Raw genomic sequence first — 15,330 nt, 5'->3', positions numbered from 1 at the left:
ATCATTAATGAAAATACAGAAATAGGTTGCAGCCCTTAGCTAAATGCTTTGGATCCTTGCTGTTTACAGGCTGCTTGAAATTAGGCTCAAAACCTTGCACAGTTCCTCATTTATGTTTCTCATATTTGACAAACTAAAAAATCTGAAGATTTTTGCATTCGAACATCGGTCATGCAACTCCTGTGTTACTGTGTCTGAAGAATTCCAGCACTGCTGCAACTATGTAGATGATACAGAGGAGGTATAATTAAGCAAATCTCCCACTGACTCATTATGGTCTGTACAGCCGCCATATGGCTGTCTGCTGGTTGCTATGGTGAAGCGGGGGATGTTTTTTCATCGGTTCAGCAGAGAAATAGTGAGTGCTGAGTGCAAGCGAGAATGCAGTGAGAGAGTAAAATAAACTTAGGACTGTGATAGACATATAAAGGATTACAGAGACTGAGATTAGGACATACACAGAGAAAGCTGATGCCAAGATACAGATAGAAAGCAGGAGATTGAGCTACTGATAGTGATAGACAAAAAGATTAATAGAGGCAGAGATGACAAGATGGAAAAGAATCAAAAGATGAGATAAAAGACGATAAAGATAGAAATCCATGGAAGCATGCTGATATAGATAGACCCTAATAAATAAATAAATAAAATCTCCCCTTCAGGACATCTCTGTGGGTAGAGGCTACTATTTCTAGAGCGCTCCCTGGAACCACAGAGACCCAATAACTTTTGAGCAACTGGATCTGCTCTGGTAAGCCAAAACAGTGACCCTTTAAATTGAATTTATTTTAGGGGATTAAGCGGCAGAGAGTGAAGTATAGCACGGATGTGTGATGAGACTTTTGTGCTGTATGGTTTAAAAAAGGTTTTCAAAAAACCCTGTGTGAGTCGTTTGCAGCAAAAGCTCTCTGTCTGCAGCTTCAGGATTTCACAACAGACCTCTGAGCTGACAAAGTGGGTATGGTGGCAAAATTTAGGGTATACAACCTCATGATACAACCTCATGAATGCTGAAAAGAAAACTGACAAGCACACTTGGTCTTGATGCACTGCCTTCGGGCTAGGACACTGCAGACTTGTCCACTCAGTACTGCTGTTTTGACTGAAACTGAGGGATATAGCACACTCATACAGTAGTGACTTGACAATAACAAGGTAGCCCTGCCCTAAAACTTACCATCCTTTCTCCATCTTTTTCAAAGATCACAGAACCCAAAAAGGTCCATTTCCCTTTGATTTCTACACAACCAGACTTTTGTGCAACCACAGGAGTCAGCCACTGCTGGCTATTAGTAAGAATGTACTTCTGGAATAGCTTTTTTCGTCAGTCACAACCATCCAGAGACTAAGATCTTGTCACCAGTCGACATGAAAGCTCAGTTTGACACACAAGTTGATATTTTCTCTCCGTCGCAGTTTGAGAAGCACGATAAGACAGATCTACAGATGCAGTGCTCAACATTTTCCAAAGAATAATATGCTATAATCTTGCCTTTAAGATAATATATCTTGAGATTCTAGTAAACACACGTCCTTTTTAAGCCAAAATCTAATGTGCATTTTTCCCAGACTGACAGACATTCTCAGTCGGTGTGCAACATGGCCACTAACTGTGCTATCACTCTCCCGATGATCGTGTAAAAGTAGATACAAAAACAAATAGTGATGTGATTATAGCATCCAAACAGACAAACAGAATTCATGCATCTGTAAATGCAACAGCAAAATGCAGGGCCAAACACAGCCTGGCAGTCCACAAACATCGCATGAAAACGCTCACACACGCTGACTCACTAACCTGTCTTGGTCGGCACTGCGGAAGCGGGGGAGGATCATGTGGCGGAAACTGCTAGTTCGGTCCAGTTTGGGCTGACTCTTGGCCCTCTTGATTGAGCCCTTCAACCTTCTACTGAGGAAACTCTGGAGCGTGGCGGAGGAGGAGAGCGACGACGAAGGCAGACAGATGGAGTGGGAGAGGGAGGAGGAAGTGTGTGGCGCGAAGTTACAGAGACAAAGAAGTGGTTGGCGTGAATCGGAAAAGATGAGAGATTGAGCGGTGAAGAGAGGTCGATGTGGTTGGATAGGACAGGAAAGTATGATATGAATGCGGATGATTCCCGTCAAATCAGCATGGTTTATAACAGATGTATTTGTGTGACGGCAAAATCAAATCGAGAGACAAACACAAATGAAAGACACGATGCATGATGGGGAGAGCACAAGGTACATTTATTATCAACGAGGAATCAAATTGCTACAGAAAACTGCAATGTTGTAACAGATCCTGTGGTGGGCAGTGGTGAACCATTAAGTCCATAAGAACAGCAGAGAGTCTCACAGTTTGTCCTAAATGAGCTTCCTGGCACGATTCAATCAAATATCAGAGAACTGGAACGAAGAATTGTTCATTGATAAGTGTTTGGTCTATATTTTACATTTCATTTACAATTATTTTTTGTCTTTCTGGCTGGAAGCGCTGCCATTTTTCCTTCATGTACTGCATTTTTGGAGAATAATGTACATCAGCATAACACCACTCACCAGATTTTGTATCAACAAACTGCATATTAAACCCAGGATCAGAATCTCGTCTACAAGGAGTGTGAGTGTGGAGTTTCCTGTCAATGTGACGGTCATAAAACTAAAAAAAACCTGTGACTTTACTTAAGCTCAAAGAAAATGAAGACATTATAGAACTAATAGCAAAATCATTTTAGAATTTGTAATCTGTTTGAAACCTTTTGAAAATGAAATATATGTCTTCTCTGTTTTTAAACCATATATTGTAAATAAACTGTTTTAGGTCTGAGACTGTTGGTAATGCAAAAACAAGCTAGTGAATGAAGTCACCTTGGACGATTATATCACTTTTTAAAACATTTGTAGACTTCCTGATTTCACACCCTGTGTTTGTAGACCTCAGATGTTAACGTTACACTCATTCCTTTAATAGTAAATTTAAATGTCCCCAAATATGCATGAAATATCATTACATGCTTTTTCTTCCACTGTCCCCTGAAGACGCTTTGCCCATTCAGCTTTTAGGTGCATCCTGAAGTGCTATCATTTATATACCTACAGCATAACGACATTACTCAGTGGGAGAATGACTGGAGGGAAATGACACCTTGTCATGTGGCATGAGTCATATGGCTTTGAAGCCTGTCTTGAGGATGTGACTAAAGACTTGGCTCCATCTGCTGGTTCCAACCTAATAGTCTGCATGACTAAATCTGATTTGATTAGCCGCTCCGTCTGACACTTTAAGTCTCAAAAAGTAGAAAGTCTTCAATTCAAAGAGTGAGAGAAAATCCCGAAACCACAATAAAGAGAGCTAACAGGGCGAAAGAGGAGGCACCTGCTTTAGCTTCTGTGGCCGTGTTTGCTGTTCTGCACTTTGTTACTGGCTCAGCTTTGGGTTCATTCCAGGTTACTGGTGTCATTTAGTGTTCCGGCTCATTTGCTGCTGCGCATGTTTAATAGCTGTGTGTAATTAGTTATTAATTTTTTAAAACACTAATTGTCAAACATGAAATGAAATTCTGTCTGGGTTGAAAAATATGCTCAAAATGGCGACTGATCTCTTAGTAGGAGATTTATTCTGATGCTTACTTTAGCGTTAATGCTGTTTTACACTTGTTACAGCTTGGGGATGATTGATGCTAAATTATATTAAATTACCCAATTTATCGGTTTTGTTAGTTTCCTGTACAACAATAAATGTAATAAGTCCACATTTTTCTGCATCTCTACAACAGATGTGGCAAGTTCAAAGTCAGCATGACCCATGGAGTCATGGAACACAGCAGCATTTAGAGAGAACAAGACAGACTGAACTAAACTGGAATCATCTGTTAAGCAGGCACTTGTCCCCAGGCTAAGTATGTTTCGCCTTAGGTAAGACGTTGCCGTGGGAAAGCATTCTTATACTGCCATTCTGTCACATGCTGCTGGCTTCACAGATGCACACAAGGTGTCCCTTGGCTTCTGTGCCTTGACATGTTGGTCAGGGTAATTGTAGATGCTGAGAGGTAACGTTCCTCTTCTAAAGAGGAACAAAGTTTGGAGAGGAAGCCGAAAAGCTGGAGAGGTTGTGGAACACCAGAAGAGGGTTGTGGCTCGTGTCCCATTTGCAACTCGATTTACTTGCTTTTTACTTTCACTTTCAGACGCTGGTTATTAGTGTTTAGGAAGAAAATGTGGTTTGAGTTAAGTATGCTTAACCAGTGTGTTTAAATGTGACACTAAAAGGGTTCAGGATTTGATGGTTCAGGAGAGAGAATGGTCTGGCCTTCAAGACTGACGTCGGGGATCAAAAGCCTCCTGTAAAGCAGTACCACCAGAGCTTACATGAAAGACTGTCACATACTTGGCTGCAGTTCTGATGAGCAAAATTTGTACTGATAAGCATTTGCGCCTATTTTTAAATCGGGGGATGCAGTAACAGTTCTGCTAGATTTAATTGCAATAATGAATTTTTTTCCTCCAGGTTTCAAGTGACTTGCATTAAACAAAGTGCGAGTTAAAAATCAGAATGACCTTTTTTGTCACTGCTGAAAAGTTTTGTTTGAATCTTATGTTTACACTATGGCACTTATCCTGTCCCTCAGGACTGCTTATCACATCACACAGGCTGAAATATTGATACAACAAACACTCATCTCAGCCACTATGAAAAAATGATGAAATAGAAAAAAACTCTGATCAAGCCCAACTGAGCCTTTACATTTCCTGTAATGGACTATCTTGCTTCTGCAATTTCCAAGTCAGTGGCGGCTATTTTTCATACTGCAGCAGTGAATGGGCAGCAAATAGTTTCCTGTGATGGGATGAAAACACATCCTGCCGTTCCCAGCTACAGTAACGGTGTGCAAACACCAGCAGAAATGATGGAAAAGGAGATGGGTAACATAGACTGCTGGCACAAACTTAATAAGACACCAGTCAATCCTCTAAGCCCCTTTGCGTTAACATTTGATACCTTGTGATTGAGTTTCTGTTGCCATTAATGAAACAAAAACAGATTATTTGTGCCCGCAGACACAAAATGTTTCGTGTGTCAGCTGCCCGCTTCTTCTCTGACAGACATCGTGTCTGGTTTAAAAAGAGTCACGATGATCCCAGAAATAATAGTGACACAACATTTTTATGCTGCTCATCTTCATTTGACTTTAATGAATCATAGCAGGCATCTGGTGCGTTTTAGCCTATTTACTACGAGTCACATTTACTTTATATCACATTTGCAAACTTTCAGCTCTTTTAAAAACCACAGCATTTTCTTCTTATTAGTGGATATAGTCTCAGACCCTTGGTACAGATGACATTTAGACTGAGTAGTGTATTTAATTGCAATCTAGTTTTTAAAAGTATTTAAAAAGCATTCTCTTCTCCTTGATCTCCTTGGCCTTTGCCTGCTGCAGTTTCTGGATTTATTCATTTAAGGTTTACTAGTTAATAACAGTTTTAGTTTTGTGAACTAACTTTGTAGGTCAAATGCAATCTGGAATTTAAATGCATTCTTCTCAGTTTTTCTAAAGATAAATAAAGAACTTAAAAGCCCACATAAAATAACAGAAGCGCAAACAGATTAAACATAAATGTAATACTAAAAATGAAATAACTCATTTAGAATGATTATTAGAAACATGATTCCTTTTTCTTATTTTTTTTTGTATTGCCTTCTTTTTTTTGTATATTTTCATCCATTTATCATCCAGCAGTTTTTTTTCCTGCTGGGGAGTCTTGGCTTGTCTCATGCCCTGTAAAATATTCATGAAATTCAATTATTTTATATTCTTAATAATGCTCATGCAAACAAACAAATTAACAAATTGCTGTGCATGTCTTTTAAAATCCGATCTGTACTTAGGCTAATCTCTATTACTGCACAACGATGAAGTAACTTTGACAAACATTAATGCTGATGAATAGGTCCATTAACGCATTAGTCAGACAATTGATTTTCATATTTTTGCAATAAGAATGGAGAATAATGCCCGTCTGGAATGATGTGAATAAAAATATAACATTAGACAAAATATATACCTTCAATTTCAAAATACTTGGGAGTTAAAAGCTTTTAAACAAACTGGTGTAAAGCTTGCGCCTACTAACAATAACAGCAGCCTAACTGTGTGAACATGTTTCTTTCATGCACATTCCTAGCTGTCGGGCCAAAAGCCGCCTGTATGAGTGTCGGTGTAGCATGCAAAAATAGCCAGTGTCTCTGCTTCAGCCATGTTTGTGTCACATACCTCAACAGGGGGCAGTGGTGCAATATATGCTCCTCCCGCCACTGGACTCGAACCGGCAGCCCTCCAGTCTCCGCCCCAGTACAAGAAGGGGGGGGAGGAGGAGGAGGCGGCAGGCGAGTGAGGCAGGGTGAAGGACAGGGAGGGGGAGAGGGGCAGCGAGCGGGGCAAGGGGGGCGTGCCGGAACCTTTCTTGAAGCCCTTTTGCTGCTGCGGCTGCTGCTGGCAAAAGGCGAGGGAGGGGGAGACGGCCAGGGAGAGAGGGTAAGGGTGAGGTGGGGTGCCGCTGGCCCGACGGCCACAGGTGTGCGGTGGACCCAGGGCGGGAGGAGGGAGGAGGGACAGCGAGAGGGATGGAGGCAGCGAGCGAGGCCGGGAACAGTGGGGGTTACTCACGGATTGTCGGAAGGGTTGAAGGGGGGCAGTGGGAGGGACCTCCATGCTGGGCTGCTTCCCGGTGGCTATGCTCTTCCGCCGGGCGCGATGATCTGCGAAAAGGAGAGGAGGTCATCGGGTAAGACGCTATTACACATCAGTGGAAGGAAAACATCAATGGTAATATGAGGCCAGGACACAAAAATTGCAGTGCGGGACACAGGTAGAGCCAGAGGATGTGGACAAAGTAATGTGGAAATAAACAGCTGCGGGAGAGCCGATATTGACATTCTGCCTGAAGGAACCAAAGAATATGAGAGCTCGATAGAGGTCAAAGGTGAGCGAGACAGAAATAAAACCATGCAAGGTCACACCCATTCACCAGCATCACTGCAGATTCTGCCGCTACACAGAAACTCTTATGCACCTTCATCTGTTGAGAGTGTGGGGGCTGACAAAGTGGAGAGATAGATTTTCTGTCTGGTTGTCAGCTGAGGCAAATGTTAACAGTCTGAATGTTGAGGGGAGGGACCGGGAGATGCATGGGTAGAGAGCAGCGAGCATTAAACAAACAAAACACTTATTGACTTCCGTCTCTGAGTCAGTACATAATGCAGCAAATTGTCCAGTAAAGGAATAAAGTTCTGTCCTACACTTGATGGATGATGGAGAGAGTGTGAATGTACACAGAGAGGAGCAAAAACAAAGCACAGGAGGCCAACTAACAGAGCAAAAAACAACAACAGAAAAAAACAAAAAAATCTACTCAAAAATTCACTGAATGTGAATTTTGAAGTATTGCCTACTTTGATCTTTGTGTCTTTCACTTTTGTCCTCCAACCAAATGCTAATTCTATCTGTGTCTCTGCACCAAATTTCTGCACTCTTAATGGGACTTCACAGGTTATAATTACATATACACAGTTTTAATTAATTCCTACAAATCAATAAATTGTACATCCATAAGATACATGGGGGATTTTGTTAATTACGTACAAACTCTTTCTTCCAGTGAAAAAAGAAATGATTAAAACCTCATTTTTGTTAAGCTTCTTGTTGGTTAACCATTCAAAAGCTTTCCAAAACTGAGATAATAGTTTACATTTTCAAACAGCTGTTTGTTGGTTTATACGCCATTAGGGCTGCCACAAACGATTATTTTGATGGTCGACTAGTCACCGATTATTTTTGCGATTAGTCAACAAATCAGATCATCCATCCATTGGACGTATGTGCAGCTTATTGCACCAGCATGCATCTGCTCTTATATAACTATCATTAGCTTACAGCTTGAAGTGTTAAAGGTATGTGCTAACTGAAATTTGCAGATTATCTCGGTGGAGTTTAATAAACTCAGCCGCCTGCTCCTCGCTCGCTAATATATAGCACGACACTGGAGTACATTCTCGACCAGCTCACACTTCTGTTTAATCAGTTTACTGTTTAAATTCTTTGAATTTGGACAGCCTTCGTTGCATTGTTGTAACGTAATCGGTCTACAAATGCGGTCTCTACGGAAGCGTAGAGCTGCCACCCAGGCAAAAGAAAAATAGAAGTATATCACGTTATAACGTGAAAAGTTTATTGTTCTAACAAGATACTTTTCACGTTTGAACAACATAATATCACGTTATTACAATATACATAATTATCACGTTCGTACAATATAATATTTATATTGTACGAACGTGATAATCGTCGACGATTTTGATAGTTGACGTAATCGTGACTAGTCGACTAATCGTGGCAGCCCTATAGGCCAATAAAGATTTACAGGAAGAAATCTGCGACATAAATAAAATCTCCTAAGAGTTAAAGAAGTGACAGGAATCTATATATAATAACGCCAATGAATAAAAGACAGGTGAGAATATTGTAAGGACGTGTAGTACTCACTTATAATTCTGCCTTAAAATTTCTGTGCACTCATTTCTAATTTATACAATTTTGTTTACAACACACCACACAGTTGAATACTAGAAAAGTATATTTTTCATTTGCATGAATGGAGGGAAAAAGCACCATTACAATATGCCAACTAACACATAGCAACTTTTGCTGCTCTAACAGCAGAAACTGGCTAACGACGGTTAGCTAAGTATCTTCATAAACTGTACCACAAGCTAAACCTTTCTAGCAACAGAAAAAAAGAATGACTTCCTAACACATTTAACACAGTTTTAACGACCTTTCTGTGTTCACTAACATAGAGGCATGCTAGAGGCACAACAAGACTTGCAATGCTAGCATGCTTACCAGTTATCATCCTACCATATGCTAATTAACAGTAAACACAAAGTACAGCAGAGGCTGTCATTAGTTTGGCAAATCTGATGGTGGTACAAAAGGAAAGCAGTCTCACTGTCTTTCTAAATATAGGCTAAAACTGGCGTGTACTTTTATCAGCCTTAATAGCTGCCATGTGCCTATTGACAAGTAGCCACTATTTATCTGTTGTGTTACATCAGTTCTGTGCTGAGTGAAAAAATATTGTGAGAAAGAGAAGAAAGACTTGTGTGGAAAATAACAACCAGAACAAAACACCACTGATATCAGGACTAGTTGGAGGACAAATTATTTTCAATTTGATATGGCGATGAAGGCAAACAGTAAGGGGCGGGGTATAAAATCAAGCACCTAGTCATGCAGACTGCTTCTACAAACATTTGTGACAGAACGGGTCAATCTCAGGTACCATGATGGGACGCCACCTGCGCAACAAATCCAGTGATGAATTTCCTCCCTACTAAATATTCCACAGTCAACTGTTAGTGGTATTATAACAAAGTGGAAGTGATTGGGAACGACAGCAACTCAGACATGAAGTGAAAATAACAGAGCGTGGTTAGCAGACGGTACACAAAGGTCCCCAACTTTTTGCAGCCTTAGTCACTATAGGCTTTCAAACTTCATGTGGCCTTCAGATTAACTCAAAAACTACGTGTAGAGAGCTTCGTGGAATGTTGTTTTCATGACTGACCAGCTGGATTCAAGCCTTACATGACCAAGTGCAAAGCAAAGGATGCATTGGTATAAAGGTCGCTGCCACTCGACTCTACAGCAGTGTTCTCTGGAGTGACAAATCATGCTTCTCCATCTGACAGGTGGATGGACAAGTCTGGGTTTGGCGGTTGCTAGTTCAGCAGTACTTGTCTGACTGCATTGTGCTAAGTGTAGTTTTGTTTGGTGTGAAAGAACTTAACTGGCCTGCACAGAGTCCTAATCTCAACCCGAGAGAATATCTATGGGATGAATTAGAGTGGAGACTATGAAGCAGGTGCTGTAGGTGCATAAATCATTTTAACTCGTTTATATCTGACATAGACTGAAACTTTCAGGAGATTTGGTAACTCAGGGGACCTTAAGCTGTGTCCACACTGGAAGTGTTTCACTTTGAAACTGACATCTGGTCACTTGCTGACATTCCAGGCTCTGGTTGCCAAGGTAACCTTCTAGGTCAAGTGTCAATCAACGTGTCAGTCGGTAGCCCCTTCAATCGCTCGTCTAGTAGTTCAGAAAAGTTTTTTCCAGGTCCCGCCCACTTCCCGTTGCCAGCAGTTATTTCGCCCATAGTTGCTTGAAATCTAAAAATGTCAGTCAGTTTCAGTGGTTTTTGGTCACCATGGCGCTGCAAATCACTTGCAATATAGACACAGCTTAAGATTGGCTGGTCGACTCCTGACGATGAAAGTGCAGAGACAGAGATTGTGGATATTATGGTAATATTAGACATTACCATCTGCAGAGCCAAACCACTAAAATGGCTGAAAAAACTGAAATAAAATCCTTAGCCACAGTAAATATGTAGAGTTACCACAAGCTACCATGTTTCATCAGTCTTAGAAAAGGATCACCATACCAAACCTGCTTAAATCATCACTTTTACTATCCTAAAACTCATCAGGAAGATGCCTATCAAAGTCTACTTTAATCCTGTTTTAATCAGGCATTTTTTGTCCAGTTTTTCCCTTTACTTTCAGCACGGCCCTCTGAAAAGACATGGAACATGCTAAATGTGATGAATATGATACAGGTAATAAACTGGTTATATGTGTTGAAATTTCTGATATTATTTTCCTGTATTTCAGCCCATCTCACATCTTTTCACATTGATCATGCTGGTATCTGTGCTCTTTCCTTGCTTTCTCCTTCTCTCAGCCTCTTCTGTCACACTCAGACACACACACGCCTCCTCTCTCCCACGCAGCTATTTTACATAATTCAAATAGTGCATTTACCCTGCTACCTCTCCTCAGCCCTTGATCTTTCTCTCTTTCTTTCACCTCCTTGCACCCTCTTGTTCCCTCCCCTTCAGATATGTGCATCATGTAGAGCCTTCCATTTTCTTCATACTTACCTTTATCTGCATTCCTCTTTTATCCTCATCGGCCCTCTGCTCTCATTCTCTGTCATTTACCTGCAATCCTTTCACTGTGAGCCTGCCCCTCTTTCTGCCTGCAGTGTTCTCCTACCCACACAAGGTGGGAAAAATAAATGACCATCACAGAGTTTGTCGCAAAACGCGCCAGGATCCCCCCCCCCAAAAAATGTACAGCTTCAAACTCTACCACCTGTAGGCTGCATGACAGACAAGTGGAGGAGTCTTAAATCTGTCAGAGAAGAAGAGAAAAATCTACAATAAAATGTGACACTTTTGACAGCTGATCATAATTATATGAAAAGTTATTTTGATGGTTATATAACAGCAAACCTTTTTTCATTTGAATAAAATGAAACTGGAGCTTTTATGGAGACTAAAATGAAAGAAAGTGAAACTTTTTGGTATCTGGTTCTTTCTGATGGATCTAAAGATACTGAAACTATTCCAGGACGTGATCTACTTTAGCTTTCGAGATACTGAATGAGTTCATGAACTTGGAAAGAGTTCTTCAGCTATCTTGTGAAGGAGCCATGGCTCTCTCTCAGTATCACTCACAGTTTCTTAGGTGTTTGTTACTCTGCAAGAGGTGTTAATTATTGGAAATTATCATGGGTGATGCCCTGTAAATCTGCAAGTTATACTATCAACATTTATGTATCACGACTGCGCCAAACGCAATTAAAAGATCGTAGAACAGGCAGCTTAATTGATCCAATTCAGAATTTATCTTTTCCCAAACTAATTAGTGTAACCAGGAGGAGCAGACTGTGCAAATAAGAGAATGGTGATTTAGGATTCAACTGGCAGCAGTATTATGACAGCAAAAACAAAGTTTGGACTGCTTCTGTGGGTTTAGACAGTGAGATCACAAAAACAAGCAGCCTGTGAGTTGGTGTACTATCATAACCCTTAAAGTGCGTGTCTGTGTGTGTGTGTTTTAAGACATTTTGTCCTTTTGGTGCCAGTTTGGAGCCACACAGAGCATATGTTTTATTACATCCTCCACTGAAGGGTTTTATTCAGGGCAGAAGTCTTTGTCTGCTTTTGGTAGCTGCAGCTGTCATTTTAACCCATGAGAACACCAGTTTTCTATGTTCAAAAGTTTATGTCTTGTGCTTACTGCTGCCTTCCAAACCAGTGATGTGGATCATCAGTTGAAAAATATCAAGTCTAATCTTGTTTTCTTAGCTGGACCAAATGCACCTTTTTTTCTTTTTGCTGGATCACTGTGCACAGATCAACGTCACAGTACATGCAACAGGATAAAACTAACATATGCAGTCTTATTTTATAACAATTAGCTAACTGCAAAACTGAGTGAGAAAAAGCTGATGAAATCACAGTGCAGAGTTACTCTCAGCTCTGGTAGCGATTGGTGTTAGCAAGGCAAACTGAACAACCAAAAGTTACGCCAATGTAAAAGTGCAAAAATCAGTTCCACAAATGGCCACTTGGCTCCAAAGGCGACCCAATCGCCATGTAAAATTAAACAACTTTAAACAAAATGAGCAGAGAAATAAAAACTGTTAAAATTAACTGATGGGTGGCTGCCATTTCACTTGTTCAGTGTTAATTTGTATTAATAGTCACTGTAAAAATGGGATTCTAAGCTTGGGTTACTCTCAAAATCAGTGAGCCAGTATATGACTGATGACAGCACAAAAACATGCACACAAACACATGGTTCATGTTGTTTTTAAATCTCTTCTCAAAGTTACCACTCGTGACATAGCCATTATTATTTTTAACTAGTTGTACTTGTCAGGTTTTCTTTTTTGTGAGGAATGAACCACAGAAGTCTGGTAAGCAGTCTAAACAAAATTTATGAGCTTATATGCCAAATATGCTAATGTCTATATTCAATATCCAACAAACACAATGGTGGCAGTCAAAATGCCAGAGTAAAGGCCTCAAAAAAAGTATGCAACAAATAAATGATGACATGATGACCATGTCAGGTTATAGTTTAAACCATATGTGAGACCATTTCATCTCTTGATGCCTGGTGTGTCTTGCAGCCATATGTGGCTAACGCTCTCTGGTATGACAAGACCTTTTTACTGAACTACTACTGAGACATGTGCCTTTTTTTTTACTTTAACTATGATGCTGTGATTTCATATCTTAGATTCTAAACTAGAGCTGCACTACACCCTACTATGAATCATATCTTTTTCTCTTTTTGTTACATACTCAAAAAGTTTAACAAAAGCAAAAAAAAAAAGAGCAGAAACCATAACCACTTGACAAGTTTAAAGCAATAATAAGATATGAAATACCTTGCTTTTTATTATAAAAAAGATCTCACTTGGAGCACTTCTCATTATATTAGAAACTGCAGAGCAAGAATCCCATGTGCCATGCAAGCATTTACTTTCTATGTCCAAAGAGACTCCGGAGTGGTGTTGGGATTTAAATGCAGTTTGACCTCCAAAACATGATCTTTTTCCAGGCTTTTCCCAGTGTGAGCACTCTGTCTGCTTTTATTCTTATTTATACACACATACAGAAAAAATCTGAAGGGGGAATACTAATCCCTTTCTTGTAATTTGCAGAATTGGTCACAGAGGGCAGATTACAGCTGACTTATAGTACACAGTATATAAATCATGACTGCAATTTAAAGATGCCCCAGTCTGCAACACAATGCCTTAGAGAGGGTATAAGTAGCCAGTTTTAAAGTCCTGCTTGTTCATGTAGCAGGACACTACACAAAAAATGGTGGTAATCACATTAGCACAACATACATGTATGTCTGCCAGCAAGCCTGCTCTCCAAATACCAAGAGTCCAACTACTGCAATCCTAAGTTAATAGCTAAGCAACCAGCATAAGCAAACTAGCTGATGGTGGAGGGGAGATGATCTAGACACTTGACCCGATGTATTCAATCCTCACAGTTACGCAGCGTGAAAGCTTAGGTGTGCAGTTTCTCTGTGCATTACAAAGAAAATGTTAACCCACAGAAACAACAATCCACTGTAAGACCACAATATTTCATGGTGGGATTGACAAAAGACAAAATTCTCTTGTCATTTATTACTGATGTTTAATAATTTTATGATAATACTGTTAAAAAACATGGAACTTACAAAATAGATTATTAAATTGTATATCTTTTTCTTTAAATTAACAACTTCAGTACATTTATAAATCTTTGGCCTTCTGTTAGAGGACTCGCAGTATCTTCATGCAAACATCCCAAATGGCTTTTTTACAGAATTGCAGAGCAGAGTGCTGTGAAATTTCTTATAAATATTGTGATTATTTCACCAATAACGGTTTGTTTACTTTGGGGACACGATCGCACTACCACAGATGGCGTGGGGGCAGTGTCAGCAGTAAAAGTAAGATAAACACCTGTATGATGGATTTTAGCATGAAATGCTATTCTAATTGTTTTGTTTTTAGATACTAATTGTGTCTTATTATTTTATCAGTATATGTCTATACAACAAAAAAGCAGAAGGAAATAAAACGTGCAGTGGGTGCTGATGTCCCCGTGGCACCATGAGTGTATATTCTGGTGGTAAAAGTTTGGAAAATGGCTTTGAACTTTCACAAAGAACTAAAAGCCTTAAAGTATTGTGTTCTTAACAGGTATGTGCACATAAAGATGCCAAAAAAGGGTAAGAACAATCACTTTGTTATATACAAAATGTTATTATATCCGTGGCCTTTAAAAAGTTCAGCATGTCTGAAGCACAAAGTTTTGTGCTTTCAAATGATGCATAGTTTGTCAAATACCTTTGAAAAATCACCACCAGAACTTATATTTACTCGGGTCCTCTTTTCTGTGTTTGGAGCACACATCTGGACTCACATTCACACCTACGAGGAATTTAGAACCACCAGTTAATCTAACCCCACAAACTGCATGTCTTTGGACTGTCGGAGGAAGCTGGAGCACCCAGAGGCTACCCACGCAAACGTGGACAGAACATGCAAATTACTAGCTGACTGGGTGATATGTTACAAGGTGGCATTTGCAGGTGTGCATGTATATGCCAATCAATCTGGGATTGCTTTTGATTTAAACCAGACAAAGCCGGCAAACAAAAGGAACCTAAATGAGTTAGATGGAACAACACGTGAAATAGTGGACAACCTGTAACGCGTGGTTACGTAGAAGAGGCTATATCTTCTGTCTCATACAACGCTACATCTCTACATTACTACATTCACTAGTCAAACAAGTTGGTCATCTTCATTAATGTCCCAAACATTGCATTTAACAGATAGTAGTAGCTTCCAGGTCTGAAAATGACAAGACCTGCATCAGCAAATCGAAGAAAACAACCTTTTGAACTGATCAATGATT

At 40.0% G+C, this 15,330-nt stretch overlaps 2 protein-coding genes across 2 annotated transcripts in view; both read right to left on the bottom strand.

Annotated features, from left to right (window-relative positions):
- LOC116315385 (ras/Rap GTPase-activating protein SynGAP-like) overlaps positions 1 to 1,911 on the bottom strand; it is a 44,626-nt gene extending 42,715 nt beyond the window's left edge. Inside the window, exon 1 of the mRNA XM_039619857.1 lies at positions 1,799 to 1,911. Within this exon, the coding sequence (XP_039475791.1) occupies positions 1,799 to 1,836 (38 nt within the window). The 5' untranslated portion in view covers positions 1,837 to 1,911. The remainder of the gene's footprint in view (positions 1 to 1,798) is intronic.
- Positions 1,912 to 2,131: 220 nt separating this feature from the next.
- Positions 2,132 to 15,330, bottom strand: part of LOC120442720 (early nodulin-75-like) — a 144,234-nt gene continuing 131,035 nt past the window's right edge. The window contains exon 4 of the mRNA XM_039619858.1: positions 2,132 to 6,742. Within this exon, the coding sequence (XP_039475792.1) occupies positions 6,165 to 6,742 (578 nt within the window). The 3' untranslated portion in view covers positions 2,132 to 6,164. The remainder of the gene's footprint in view (positions 6,743 to 15,330) is intronic.

The sequence above is a fragment of the Oreochromis aureus genome, linkage group 11 (genome assembly GCF_013358895.1).
Source record: "Oreochromis aureus strain Israel breed Guangdong linkage group 11, ZZ_aureus, whole genome shotgun sequence".
In the NCBI taxonomy this organism is placed as follows: Eukaryota; Metazoa; Chordata; class Actinopteri; order Cichliformes; family Cichlidae; genus Oreochromis; species Oreochromis aureus.
Note: the sequence above shows the minus strand (reverse complement) of the source record. Positions and strands in the feature narration are given on the sequence as shown.